Here is a 13561-nt window from a genome sequence, read left to right on the forward strand (position 1 = left end):
TGGCCGTGAGGTTGGGCAATCCTACTTCCGTAGTGATACTGCCTCGGAAACCCAAGGAGGGGTCGCTATGAGTCGGGGCCGACTCGACGGCACATAACAACAACAACAACAACAACGTGCATGGCCGTGATGTTCAACACTGACCCTCATAGAAGGGCACAGAGTAGGAAACACCTGGGAAGCAGCTGCTTCATTACGGCGGGAGAAGAGGATCCAGAGAAGAAGGCAGAGGCGAGAAGGTTGGAGTAGAAGGGGAGGCAGGCCAGGACTCCCCCAGGCATTGGCATCATGGTTCCATACTTTGCCTTCATAAATGGCTAAGATTGAAGTCTATGGTAGGCACAGGGTAGGGCAGGAAGGGGGGAGAAATATCCCATTCCAGAAATGCAGTGTCTGGTCAATAGTGATGGCTCCCTGGGTGGCACAAACTGCCCTTGACTACTAACCTAAAGGTTGGAAGTTTGAAGCCACCCAGGAGATAGGCCCGAGGATCTGCTTCCATAAAGATCATTGCCAAGATAACCCTATGGAATTTAGTACCACTCTGTAACACATGGGGTCGCCATTAGTCAGAATGAACACAATGACGGTAGGTTTGTTGTTTTGGGTTTGGTCTACAATGACACAGGGAGTCTATACTCATGGTTCTTTTCTTTTCTGCAGGAGAAGGCACAGTGCCCTGCACCTCCAGCATCCTCCAGGAGAAGCAGCGTGAGTTAATCCTAATCCCCTTGGAATATTTTCTTCCCCTTGGGGGATCCAATCTCCTTGGACCCAAAGCCCCTCTCTCTCTTGTCCATTCAGAACCCAGGAGGTTGTAGGATTGTCACTATTTTGTTCCCAGGCAAAACCAGAGGGCCTGGGGCTCAATCAACTGGTCTCAGGTCACTCTCCGTCTCATGAGCTGAGCAACTTGGGGTCTTGAATCCTCAGTGTTGGCAGGTGTGGTGTCAGAGCCAGAGTGCGAGCCTGGGGCTGATGGAGTGGGGAGGTGAGCCCAGCAGAGCAGATGGGGGCAGGGAAAGCATTGTGCGTGTCATTTGTATTTGGACAGAAAGAGAGAAGGATGGAATGGGGACAAACCCTCAGTGTCTTTGAGACACTCTCCTTTGGGTGACACACTTGTAGGAACCACAAGTGTTTGTGACCATGGAGCCAGAAGCTTCTCATTCCAGGCCGTGCTGGATGTGATGAAAAGGCTGGGGGCTTGGTGTTTGAGTCGTAGGGCCTCCCGGGTCTTCCTTTAGGCTTCTTCAGATTCCCTTCTGCCATGTTTTCTGAGGAAATGAGCACAGGACTAGATCCAGGAAGGACTTGGTAAAGATGCATTAACTTGCTGATATAGTAACCTCAAGCCATCCTCTCTGGAGGTTCTGGGTGAACCTGAGGGGCAGTGACTGAGCTACATGCCTTTGCCCTTGGTGGTACTAAGTTTCATTTGAGGCTGGGGTCAGGGAAAGGACTCTGTAAGTCTCAGGCATGTGCTCAGAACTTCTCTTACTTTTCTCTCCTGCTATTTGGAGCTACGGTTGTAGCTTTTGGGGGCTCAGTCCTCTACCCTCCACCTCAAGCATGAGGCCTTGTTCTAAGCTCTTCAATCCCTAAGATACTGTCCTGAGAGGGAGGAGCACCTGCCACGTAAGCCTTCCCATGGCTCAGGACCCAGTCCTGGGTGGGAGCACCAGCCTCCCAAGGAGCATTCTCTGTGTTTCTCACACTTGATGGCAATTTGTAGACATTGCATGGATGTCTCTGTCAAGCCTGTCCCCCCAAGGCATAGGCCAGAAGTACACCAGGCAAGGGCGGGGCAGAGAATAGGAGGGGATGGTTTCTTTAGTGGCCCATCTCCCTTAGAATATGGAGGATGGCACTACTTTCCTAAGGAATGTGAGAATGGAAATAAGCACATATTCTTCCATTTGTGTGTCTTCTTGTTGTTACCTCATGTTGAGTTGGCCCCTGACTCATGAAGACCCCATACATAACTGAACGAAACATTGCCCAGTCCTGCACCATCTCTGTGATTGGTTGCCCTTGTAACCCACAGGGCTTTCATTGGTTGATTGCCTGAAGTAGGTTGCCAGGGCAAGGTTTTCTTCCTAGTCTGTCTTAGTCCAGAAGCTCTGCTGAAACCTGTCCAGCACTCCAGCCCCTACTGACGGGTGATAGCTGTGCATGAAGCGCATTGGTAGGGAATCAAATGCAGGTCCCCACCATGGAAGTTGAGAATTCACCACTGAACCACCACAGCCCTCCTCTGGGCCTCAAGGAGGAGGAAACCATGCAGCACCTCACAGTGAAAAACATAGCCACCTGGTCATGGGGTTTGTGTCTCCAGTGCCAAACCACAACTCAACTTTCCTCATACACAACTGGATTGATAGGGTGTTTGAGGTCTTCTGGACCTGGCTGAAAAAACGTGTGTTTAAGTAGAGGTGACTCCTCGGAAGGAAGGTTGGGCAATCTCCTTTTGTAGTGATACCGCCTCAGAAACCCAAGGAGGGGTCGCTGTGAGTCGGGTCCAACTCAACGGCACATAACAACAACAACAACAACAACAACAACAACAACAAAGTAGAGATGAAGTCTTCTTCCTTTTTTGTTTCAATCAGAATTATATTGGTGAAAAGTGTTATCTAATTCAGTTCCTTAAGCATATTCTGATTTGGCAAAGACTGATAGTAGATGCAAGGAGCACTGGAGGTGCAATGCTTAAGCACTTGGCTGCTAATGGAAAGGGTGGTGGTCTGAACCCATTCAGCAGCTCTATGGGAGAAAAGACTTGATGATCTGCTCCCATAAAGACTGAACCCAAACCAAACCCATTGCTGTCGAGTTGATCTTGACCCATAACAACCCTATATGATCAAGTAAAACTGCCCCATAGGGTTTCCAAAGCTGTAATTTTTATAGAAGCATACTGTCACATCTTTCTCTGGTGGAGCAACTGGTGGGTTCAAACTGCTGACCATTCAGTGAGCAGCTGAGCACTTAACCACTGCACCACCAGAGATTCTTTCCATAAAGATTACAGTCTAGGAAATCTTATGGAACAGTTGTACTCTGCCATCAGTTTCGCTATGAGTCGGAATTGACATGACGGCACACAATGATAGTAGATGTACAGCTGAAATGGGAGCTCGGAGGCACCCAGTGTTCCCCAAGTGTTGTTGCTGTTGGGTTCTGTCAGTTGATTCTGACTCATAGCAACCCCATGTGACAGAGTAGAACTGTCCCATAGGATTTTCTTGGTTGTAATCATTAAACAAAGGAGTTTTGGTGGTCTATTGGTTAAGACATTTGGCTGCAACCAAAAGGTCAGTGATCCATAGAAAGAAGATTAGGCAGTCTGCTTCCATAAAGAATGACAGCCTTGGAAACCCAATGGGGGTCGCTGTGAGTTGGAATTGACTTGATGGCAGTGAGTTTTTAATCGTTAAAGAAGCCGATTGCCAGGTCTTTCTCCAGTGCAGCAGATGGGTGGGTTCGAACCACTTACCTTTCAGTTAGCAGCTTAGCACTTAACCATTGTGCCACTAGTTCTCCTTCCCTGAATACGAGCCCAACATTTTCCACAATGAGAATAACAACACTGTGAGGCTGATTGTATTCAATTGAGAAGATTGCTTTTATTCTATACTGATATCCAGCTTGTAATTTTTCGCATTAAAATACTTTTTTCTTTTTATAAAATGACAAGAACAATTGATGACTGTTTGTTAATTTTAAATCCAAATTTAGCAACATAATTTATGACCCTACAGACTGAAAGATTAATAACAATGCCTTACATTTATGGTGCAAACAGTTAATGCACTCGGCCGTTGACTAAAAGGTTGGCGGTTCAATCCGAGGTGCTTTGATCTACTTCTGAAAAATCAGCTGTTGAAAGCCCTACGGAGCACACATGTTGTCTCCTCTGACACACTTGTTGCCATGAGTCAGAACTGACTTGATGACAACTGGTTACCATGTACAGTGTGCTTCTATGTGTATTATCGTATTTATTGTTTCCACTTGGTTTTGGAAAACTCACTAAAAACAAGTAGTAAGGTGGTACGTATTGTCCTGGGCCACGAATAAAAAAATCCTGGGACTGCGTTAGGACATCTGGGCGCTGGAATTACACAGGCCTGGTTTTGAAGCCCAGTGCCTTTGTTGACTCGCTGTGACACTTTGGACAAGTTGCCTAATGTCTCTGAGGTTCGTTTGCTCTGTTGTGGAAAGATAACTAAGATGTTTGCTTCCTAGGATGGCTGAGGGCATCAGAGGTCATATATGTGTGGTGCCAAGATCTGCACCTGGCACATCAAAAACAAAAAACCAAATTAACTGCCATCGAGTTGGATCCAACTCATAGAGGCCCTTCCTTGGGTTTCCTAGGCGATATCTCTATGGAAATAGATTGCCCAATCTTTCTTCTGAGGAGTGGCTGGTGGATTTGAACCACTGGCCTTCTGGTTAGCAGTCAGATGTCTTAGGCACTACTCCACCAGAGCTCCTACCTGGCACATAGGAAGTGGCTAATAGTCCTTGTTTGTTATTGGCAGTTTGGTCGAGTGTTGGCACCTGGTTGCAGGTATGAGAGGTGAATCTTGTCATTGCCCAAAGCGCAGTCTGTTTGGTGTTCCGCTCATCCTGTGGCCGCCTCCAATGTCATCATCACAGAGGTGTTTCCCCATGAGTCTGAGTTGCCAGAGAATGTCCTGAGCTGGTTGGAGTCACCAGGTGTCTTGGGTTGTAAGCACAGGGAAGAGGTCAGTGTGGCCTCTTAGCTCCTGTGCAGGTATGAGGTGGCAGGCCTTTCTGCATGGATTCCCCCCCCCTCCCAAGTCCTCATCTTGTGGTTGGACAGACAGCCTGGTGGCCTGCCACCACTGGCTTGTGCTTGTGATTTGAACAGATGTGAGGATACCTGGGGAGCCACTGTGGGTGAGGTGGGGAGCAGAGGAGAAAGAGGGCCTTGGACTGGGGGTGCAGGAGACCTGGGGTCCCCTGCCTGACATGCTGTGCAGCCTTAGCTCTCATTGGTGGCCAGTCTCCTGTCCTGCCTGTGTTGGAAGCCCCTTCCAGATCTAACTTCCCAAGGGTCTCTGCTTTTCTTTGTTTCTTTGTCTTCTGATGTCCTTTGTCAGCATCTCCTCCTGTTTCTGCTCCATTCACTCAGCAAACATTTACAGAGTGCTTGCAGCATGCCAATGTAGTGCTGGGTACATGGACTCAATTTGTCACTCTTTCTGTTCCTCCCTCTCAACTGAAGGGTGCATTTTCCACAAACCCAAGCTAGAAACCTGGGCGTCCTTCTAGACTGCTCCCTCTCCGTCACTCTCCAGAACGAAACCAGTTCTTGAATAGCATCGATTCTACCTCCAGCAGAGGTCTCAAAGGCATCCACTTCTCTCCAGTCCCCTGATGCTTTGGTAGCTGAGACAGCCATCTTCCTTCTCCTGGACTATTGCAGCCTCTTCATCCCTAATCTCCCTGCCTCCAGTCTCTCCTACTCCAATCCTTTCTCCAGGTGTCAGAGAGACCTTTTCAAGAGACACATGCCTTCTTGATACCCCCTTGCTCACTCATCCATGATTCCTCTTCAGTGACAGTACAACTTGCCCCTGCCCTACCTCCCTGCCCACTTTTCCCATCAGCTCTTGCCCTTCCTTTCCACCCCAATTTCTGGGAGGGGCACGAGGACTCATAACACGGTTTTCCCATGGGCTAACTGGAATGCTTGAGCGTTCCATCCATCTGCACAGAGGGCGAGAGGCAGCTCCTCCACAGCAGATGGTAGGAAGGACTTGGATTCTCCACAGTGATTCCCTTGGACCCCAGCAAACTGCCCTTTACTTCCCTGGTCTACCATAGAAGAAGCAGAAAGTACAGCCATTGGTTCAATTCCCACACCCCTGTCCAGGTCTGTCTCTCTCAGGAGGCCTGTCACTGCTCCACCCTCTCTTCCCTCTTTCCCTTCTCAGCAGTCCATAGCTTTCCAGGCTGTTGTCTGATCTTCATAACCATCTGGGAGCTGGGAAGGGTTGCAGTCATCACACTCATTTCACAATGAGAATGTGAAGACTTAGAAGGAGGAAATGACCTTTCTAAGGAGGAGGCTTAAACCCAGCTCTTCTCATCCCTCCATCTCCAGACCTTGTTTCCATGCCTGGTCTTTTTCCTGAAGTTTCTCCCTCCTATGGTCACCTCAGGCACCTGGGGGAGTTTACCCCATTATCCCTTGCTTCACACAGGCTCCTCCTCAAGAGCCAGTTCCACTGAACTCCCCAAAACCTTGGAGTCCAAGATGTGTACATGTCTCCAGGAGGAGCCCACCACACAGACATGAGTTGGGGGAGTTTCCTCTACCTCATCTCATCTGGGGGGAAGACAAGTGACAGGAGCACTTACCTGTTGTGACCCTCTGAGTCTTGGCCCAGCCCACATGGAGTACAACAGTGAACTGAAACATGGGACCCAAACTCATGCTGGTTGTCAATGGCTTGGCCAGGCTGGCGTCTGGCCTGAACAGGTGGCTGTCCCAGGGGTGGGGTGGGTCTTCCCATGGCCATGCCTTCTCACTGGAGTGGGGTGCTCAGTGGGACCCTGAAACAGCCTAGTGAACTGCACATGGAGAAAAGCATCCTTTTGTCCTTAGACCAAGACCCAATCCTGGTCCCAGCTGGCCCTCGATCTTCCTGCCAGACTGAGCCCCTACCCTAGCCACCAGCTGAGCCCTGAGTTATCCCTGCTGGGTCCTGACTCTAGCCCTGGATTGTATCTCAACCCTGATTCTGGACTGAGCACTGGTCCTTGGCTCAGTGTGAACCTGATCTGACAACCATTTTTCAAACAAACCTGTGTGGTCGTCTCAAACGAACAGAATGAAAAGCCATGTTCAGCATCACCCCTCCTCATCACGGGGATGTTGACCTCTCGTCCTGCTCCCTAGCATCTGCGACCAGAAGGCGAAGCTCTAAATGCACAGGACAGCCTTTCAGGGGCCTCCCCTCTGCATACCCACAGTGCCGTGGCCTCCCCAGGAGGACCCCACCGCACAGACTTGCTGCAAGAAGCCCCCTGCCCATGGCACTCCTCTGCCTGGTAACTGGTGTCTTTTCCTGGCCTGTGTGGGCAGCTTGCTGAGCACAGCTGCAGACGGGCTATATTTAGCCACTTTAATGAGCTCAGGGTGGCAGACGTCCGCCTTGGGAGCACTTTTCTTGCGTGTGTGCGTGTATGTCTATGCTTGGCGTAGTATGTTCTTGTGTTGTGTGTGTGTGTGTAAGCTTGTGTGTGTGTGCCTGTGGATTTGTCTGTGTGTGTTAGTGTGTACATCAATGAATTTATTTACATGTAGGATATGTGTGTGGCTAATGTCCATATGTGAATCTAGCTGTGTAGTGTCTGTGTGTTACTGGGGATGTGTTCAGTTTCTGCTGTGTGTAGGAATGCACAATGGCAACGTATCATTCGATCACTCATCCATTGTTTAACAAATATTTAATAAGGATATTTTATGTGGCAGCAACTTGATAGGCTCTGGGGTTAAAATAGAGCAAAAGCAGACTCTCTCCCAATCTTTAAGGACTTCACAATAGGGAGGATGGACGAGGGGAAGACAGTAATCAAATAATCACAAAACTAAAAGCATAATGACTAGTCCCAGGAAACAGGGGGTCATGCTTCTTTAGGGGGAGGGAGATAAGAGTGGAAGGCCTCCAGAAGGAAGCAACAGTGAAGTGTCACTGGGAAGTATTGAGGCACACAGGCAGTGGGAGGAAGGGTGCAGACATAGGGAACAAGGTGTGCAAAGACCCTGTGGTGAGAGGGAAATGGTATGATCCCACACTGTAGCAGAGGCTGAAGTGGCTGAACTCATAGAAGGAAGGGGAGTAGTAGGAGGTGTGGCTGGTGAGGGGAGGAGGACAGGAGTCAGACCACACTGGTCTTGGTCAGGATGTGGGAAGCCAGAGAAGGAGGTGGTGTGTGATGCTATGATGAGATTTGGTAGACTGGTTAGAATCTAGTCATGATGCAGTCAAGGTCCCAGCTAGAAAAGGAAGCCATGTGCAATCTGCAATATGAGGAGAGTTGAGTAAAGGGACTACAGGTAAATGAGGATTTAAGGAGCTCTGGTGGTATAGTAGGAGCTCTGGTGGCGTAATGCCCAAGGCATTTGACTGCTAACCAGAAAGCTGGCAGTTCAAACCCACCAGCCACTCCTCTGAAGGAAGACTGGGCAATCTACTTCTATAAACATACCACCCTGGGGACTCAAGGAGGGGTCACTGTGTGTCAGATTCAACTCAACGGTGGTGAGTTTGGTTTTGGTGGTGCAGTGGTTACAGCATTCGGCTGCTAACCAAAAGACTGGCAGTTCAAATCCACCATCCCCTTCATGCGAGAAAGATGAGGCAATCTGCTTCAGTAAAGATTTACAGCTGTGGAAACCCTATGGGGCAGTTCTACTCTTTCCTATAGGAGGGTCGCTATTAGTCAGAATCAACTTGATGGCAGTGTTTATTTTATTTTATTTTATTTTTTTGGTTTTCTTTAAACCCTTAAGGAAACCAACAAGCACAGGCAATAACCAGAGGGCATTCCCACCCTTGAAGATAGTTGCATGGAGTGGCTCCAGGCAGGTGCTGTGGCCTTCAGCTGAGGGACTAACCTATGGTGACCTGGCAAGGAAGGAGCCTCACTCTCCTGGATTCTCCTATTGGTACCTTCCACTGGTCAAACCTCACCGGAAGGGGACTGACAAGGATGCCTCTGTGTGCAGGGCCCAGAGCAGATGAGAGGGTGGAAGGTAGGTCTGGAGGAACAAATGGAAATCGTGCAGCACAGCCCACTGTCCCCCACATGAGGGAATAACACTTTTCTTACTTTTTCTGTAAGCCAATTTAATTTTGACTTTGAACATCCATCAACTGTGCTGGTGAGAGATTCTGCCTTTGTGATTCTAGAAGACTTCTCCTTTCCTCATCCTCCTGGCCATTGTCCCAAAGCCCCCAGATGTTTTCCTCCACACCCTGGTGCAGGAATAGTGTGTGTGTGTTGTGTGTGTAAGTGTGTTGTGTGAATGCATGTGTGTGTGTGTATGGGTGGGGAGTATGTACATGCACATGTGCACCTGTGCAGGGCACTCTTTGTCCACACAGGTAAGCACTGGGGCCACGAGGCCCAGCCTGGTGGTTCCTTGTGTCCTGGTCTGCAGCTCCTGGCTTTGGGTCTAGGCTCCCCAGGGCACAGTGGAAGTTGTCTTCCATCCTCCCCACGATGATGTAAGGCACCTGCCTAGGTCTCTGTCCTCTCCTTGGCCTGGGGTGTGGGGTGAGGATCTCTCTTTTTCCAGCTCAAGGGAATCTGTCTCCTCAAATCCTTACCTCATGGGAACAAAAGGACTTTTGGAGACAAAACTCAAGAAGCTTCTACATATCTTCCCAGAGGCAAAGAAGCCAGAGCAGGAAGAATACATCAATCAGTATCTCAAAAAATCACCCTGCTACATGCATTGAAAAAAAATCTTATTTTTAATCTCTCTTTTGGATAGGTAGTACAAACACACTGTAAAATTTAAAAGGAACAAAAGGTGAACAGTATGTCTCTCTTTCCTGTCCCCAGCTCACCCAGTCCCTATTCCCAGAAGCAATGGTTATTATTAGTTTCTTAGATACCATTCCAGAGATATTCTCTGGATATATCCATAAATCTTTGGATCCATATGGATGGATCAAAATATATGGAACTATATGCATATATCCATAAATATATGGATCCAAATATATAGAACACATCCATAAATATTCATATATAAATTCATATATATATATATAGGAGCTCTGGTAGCATAGTGGCTAAGTCACTTGCCTCCTAACCAGAAGGCTGACAGTTCAAACCCACCAGCCACTCCTAAGAAGGAAGGTTGGGCAATCCTACTTCCGTAGTGATACTGCCTCGGAAACCCAAGGAGGGGTCGCTATGAGTCGGGGCCGACTCGACAGCACATAACAACAACAACAACAACAACAATATATATATATATTTATCTCTCCACACAAATGGGAGCATCTGGTGCATTCCATTCTGCACCATGCTTTCTCAGATAATAATGAATCATGATTATCTTACTATCTCAGTACATCTAGAGATGCATCACTCTTCATAAAGGACATGTCATATTTCACTGTAGCATAATTTAACCAGTCCCCCATTGATGGACAATTAGACTGCTTCCTGTCTTTTGCTATTAAAAACAATGTGGCAATGGTTAGCATTGTCCATATGTAGTTTTGCACGTGGAGCTGGGTTTGCTGGGTCCAAGGATGTATGCATTTTGTGCTTTGAAAGGCGTGGTCAAACTGTCCTTCTCCAAGGTGGTACTGGTTCTCACTCTCTCCAGCAATGAATGGAGAGGGCCTGCTTTCTCACATCCTGGCCAGCACAGCATTTGCTGGACTTTCTCACCATTGCCAATCCGAAAAAAGATGTTTTAGGGTAATTTCCATGAGCATTTCTCCTGTTCAGGGTCCTAAGTTTGAGCATCTTTTCATATGTTTAAGGGCCGTTCCCAATTCCCTTCTAGAACCCACGTGCATTTTGAGGAGATCACTATATGGAGCGTGTGGGCTAGAGTGATTGCATTCCTTTGTGTGTGTGCCGGTTGCCTGGGACCTGTAGGGCATTCCTTCCAAGCAGGCCTGGCAGGATTGACAGGGCATCCTCAGGGGCAGGGCCCAAAGGTTTGAGCAAGCTGGGGACTGTACTTTTTCCTCTTGTTCCTTGTAATAGCCCCTCCTCCTCCTCTGTACCAGGGATCCCCGAGGGGGCAGGGCTGTGGTGGGTAGGCATTTTCCCTCTGTGTTGTGGGGTGAATCTTCAGGATGAAAGCACCCTGACCCAATGTCCTGTGCTTAGATTACTATCCCTTCACTTACATCCTCAGAGAAGTCACTTACCCTGAGTCTCAGTTTTATCATCTGTAGAATGAGGAGGGCACCCCTGACTTCTCAGGATGAATGTGAAGATTACCTGAGACACAGTGTGAAGACTAGAAACTCAAGACAAATCTTGGGAGAGGTTCACCAGGGTAGGGGTTTCCTTGTTGTTGTATATCTGGAACCTTCACTGGGCCTGATTCAAGATAGCGACACTCTTGATCTGAGCTGGGTTCCCCCAAGGGATGAACTTCCTTGGAGCTATCTCTGCACTCACTTGCCCCCTGGTGGCCAACAGCATGTGTGAAGAAGCAGGATTTGGGGCCCAGACTGCAACCAGGGTCAGGGCTTTGTCTGGGATAGCGTCTCTGTGAGATGTGGATGACGAGGTCTGAAAACACGATGCTGACCTCATGGGCCAGATGCATCCAGGCTGATATGGCTGGATTCTGATGCTGGGAAGGTTAAGGAGCCACAGGTGGGACCTCAACCTCCAGATGCTCCAACCAGGGATGAATAATTCCTCCCCAGCATCCCTGCTAAGTGGCCCGTTACATAAGTTGCTTGTATAAGCTCAGTGAAGGTGAACCCCCTGCTTCCAGGCCAGCGTGGGCCAGTTTTGAACTGTGAGAAACATTTCCTAAGTTAGTTGGAATTGATTCTCCAGAAACTGCCCAACCGGCATTTGTCCTGGCTCTGCCCTCTCCTCCCTGGATCCAAACACTTCAAGGCAGGGCTATGTAGGCAACAGCCATGTCTTCCTGAGCCTGCTCTGCTTTGGCTTGGGCCCCTCAACCTCCTGAGACACTTTCCACAGCCTTCTCACTGGGTTATCAAGCTCCAGATGTGCCCTCAAAATGGCCTGAGCTGCAGGGGGCAGAACAAGGGTGTCCTCTCACCATTTTGAACAATGGGCCCTGGTTCATGCAGCCTCAGAGCCTGAGAGCAGCTGCCTTTGGCTAGCTGTAGTCTTTGGTCATGTGACTGCGCATGGGCAAGTGAGCTGGGCCTTTGTCATGTGACCCAACCTTGACAGTGCATGTGACTGCATCCTGATCATATGACTAGGACTTGATCATGTGCCCGTGTTGGCTTGCTACATCTTTAAGGGTAGATACTGTATTGGATTTATCTTGGCATTTTCAGCCCTGGGACAATGCTGGCCATAACCAATGAGTAGGAATTGGCAAGTGATGTCTAGTTGGTTTTTTAACCCAAACATAGGATCTTAATTCACTCACATTATGTTTCATATTTATTCTTTCTTTCCACAAGCATTTCTTTCTCTTTTACATCCCCACACTAGCCTGTCAGCTCCCTGAGGGCAGGACCTTGTTTTGTTTTGTTTGTAGTGTTTGCATCTAGTAAAGTACAGGCATACCTCGGAGATACTGCAGGTTTGCTTCCAGACCACTGCGATGAAGTGACTCTCAATATTAAGTGAGTCACATGAAGTTTTTGGTTTCCCAGTGCATGTAAAAGTTTATGTTTACACTATCTTGTGGTCTTTTAAGTGGGCAATAGCATTATGAAAAGGTTTGAAATATTGTGAGAATGACCAAGATGTGACATAGAGACATGAAGTGAGCATATGGTGTTGGTGCTGGTAGACTTGTTCTCTGCAGGGTTGCCACAAACTCAATCTGTAAAAAATGCATCTGCAGGGTGCAATAAAGTAAAGCACAATAAGACGAGGTGTTTCTGTGGTGGTTGTGATTTATTTAGAAGTATTTTATTGTAAATGCTTGTGTTGTCTGTTGTACTGGATTGGATAATGTCCCCTACAAATGCTTGTCCACCTGGAACCTCAGAATGTGACCTTATTTGGAAATCACATCTTTGCAGATGTAATTAACTTAGATAAGGTCATCTTGGATTAGAGTCTGCCCTAATTCAATGACTGATATCCTTATAAGAGAAGAGAACACAGAGAGAGAGAGAGAGAGGGAAAAAAGCCATGTGAAGTCACAGACAAAGATTGAGTGCAAAAAGGGCATGGAGGAGGTGTGTCCTGGCCTCCTCTAACTTCATGAGAGGGAGAGAGAATCAAGATCAACATCAACAGCCCAAGGCTGATTTCTATGAGGTAGAAGTCAGACATGCCACCACCCTCCAACCCTTTTACCAATTCTGACACCAATCATCCCTCCCATGGCACTCTCCACTTCTCTGCTGGGTTCAATATTTCATTACAATGGCCACACCAAACTCACAGACAATACTCACAATTATAGGGTTTATTTGGGAAATAACAGGTTACAATTCAGGTTCAGAAAAACTCAGGATGCCATTCATTGATCAGGACAGCCTCACCTTGGCCATACCCTCAGGCATGCCCCCCTTTGGCCCTTGGCCTCTTGGCCTGGCCTCTGCCCGAGTTACAGAGTTACAAAGCTCTTTTACCTCTGCTGATAAGTACATACCACTCTGCCAGCAAGCCTCCTGCTGGAAGGCACTCCGCTTTCTTGCTCTGTGGGCTGGCAAGCCTGCTGCTCTGTCTGAAGCCCATCTCTTGGTTCTGCTGCCTCACTACCACTGTTTCTCTACTGTCTCTCTGCCATGTAGGTCCAGTGCAGAGATCTCAGGCCCAAGGTTCCACACCTAGTTCTTTCTTTCTTTCTTTTTTTTTTTTT

The 13561-nt window shown here is 48.1% G+C and overlaps 1 protein-coding gene across 1 annotated transcript in view; it reads left to right on the top strand.

The window, feature by feature from the left end:
* PITPNM3 (PITPNM family member 3) overlaps nt 1-13561 on the top strand; it is a 144970-nt gene that overhangs the window by 95074 nt on the left and 36335 nt on the right. Inside the window, exons 4-5 of the mRNA XM_042780494.1 lie at nt 664-711; nt 934-991. Of these exons, the coding sequence (XP_042636428.1) occupies nt 664-711; nt 934-991 (106 nt within the window). The remainder of the gene's footprint in view (nt 1-663; nt 712-933; nt 992-13561) is intronic.

The sequence above is a fragment of the Orycteropus afer genome, unplaced genomic scaffold (assembly GCF_000298275.1).
Source record: "Orycteropus afer afer isolate SDZICR_OR568_19922 unplaced genomic scaffold, OryAfe1.0 scaffold00042, whole genome shotgun sequence".
Lineage (NCBI taxonomy): Eukaryota > Metazoa > Chordata > Mammalia > Tubulidentata > Orycteropodidae > Orycteropus > Orycteropus afer.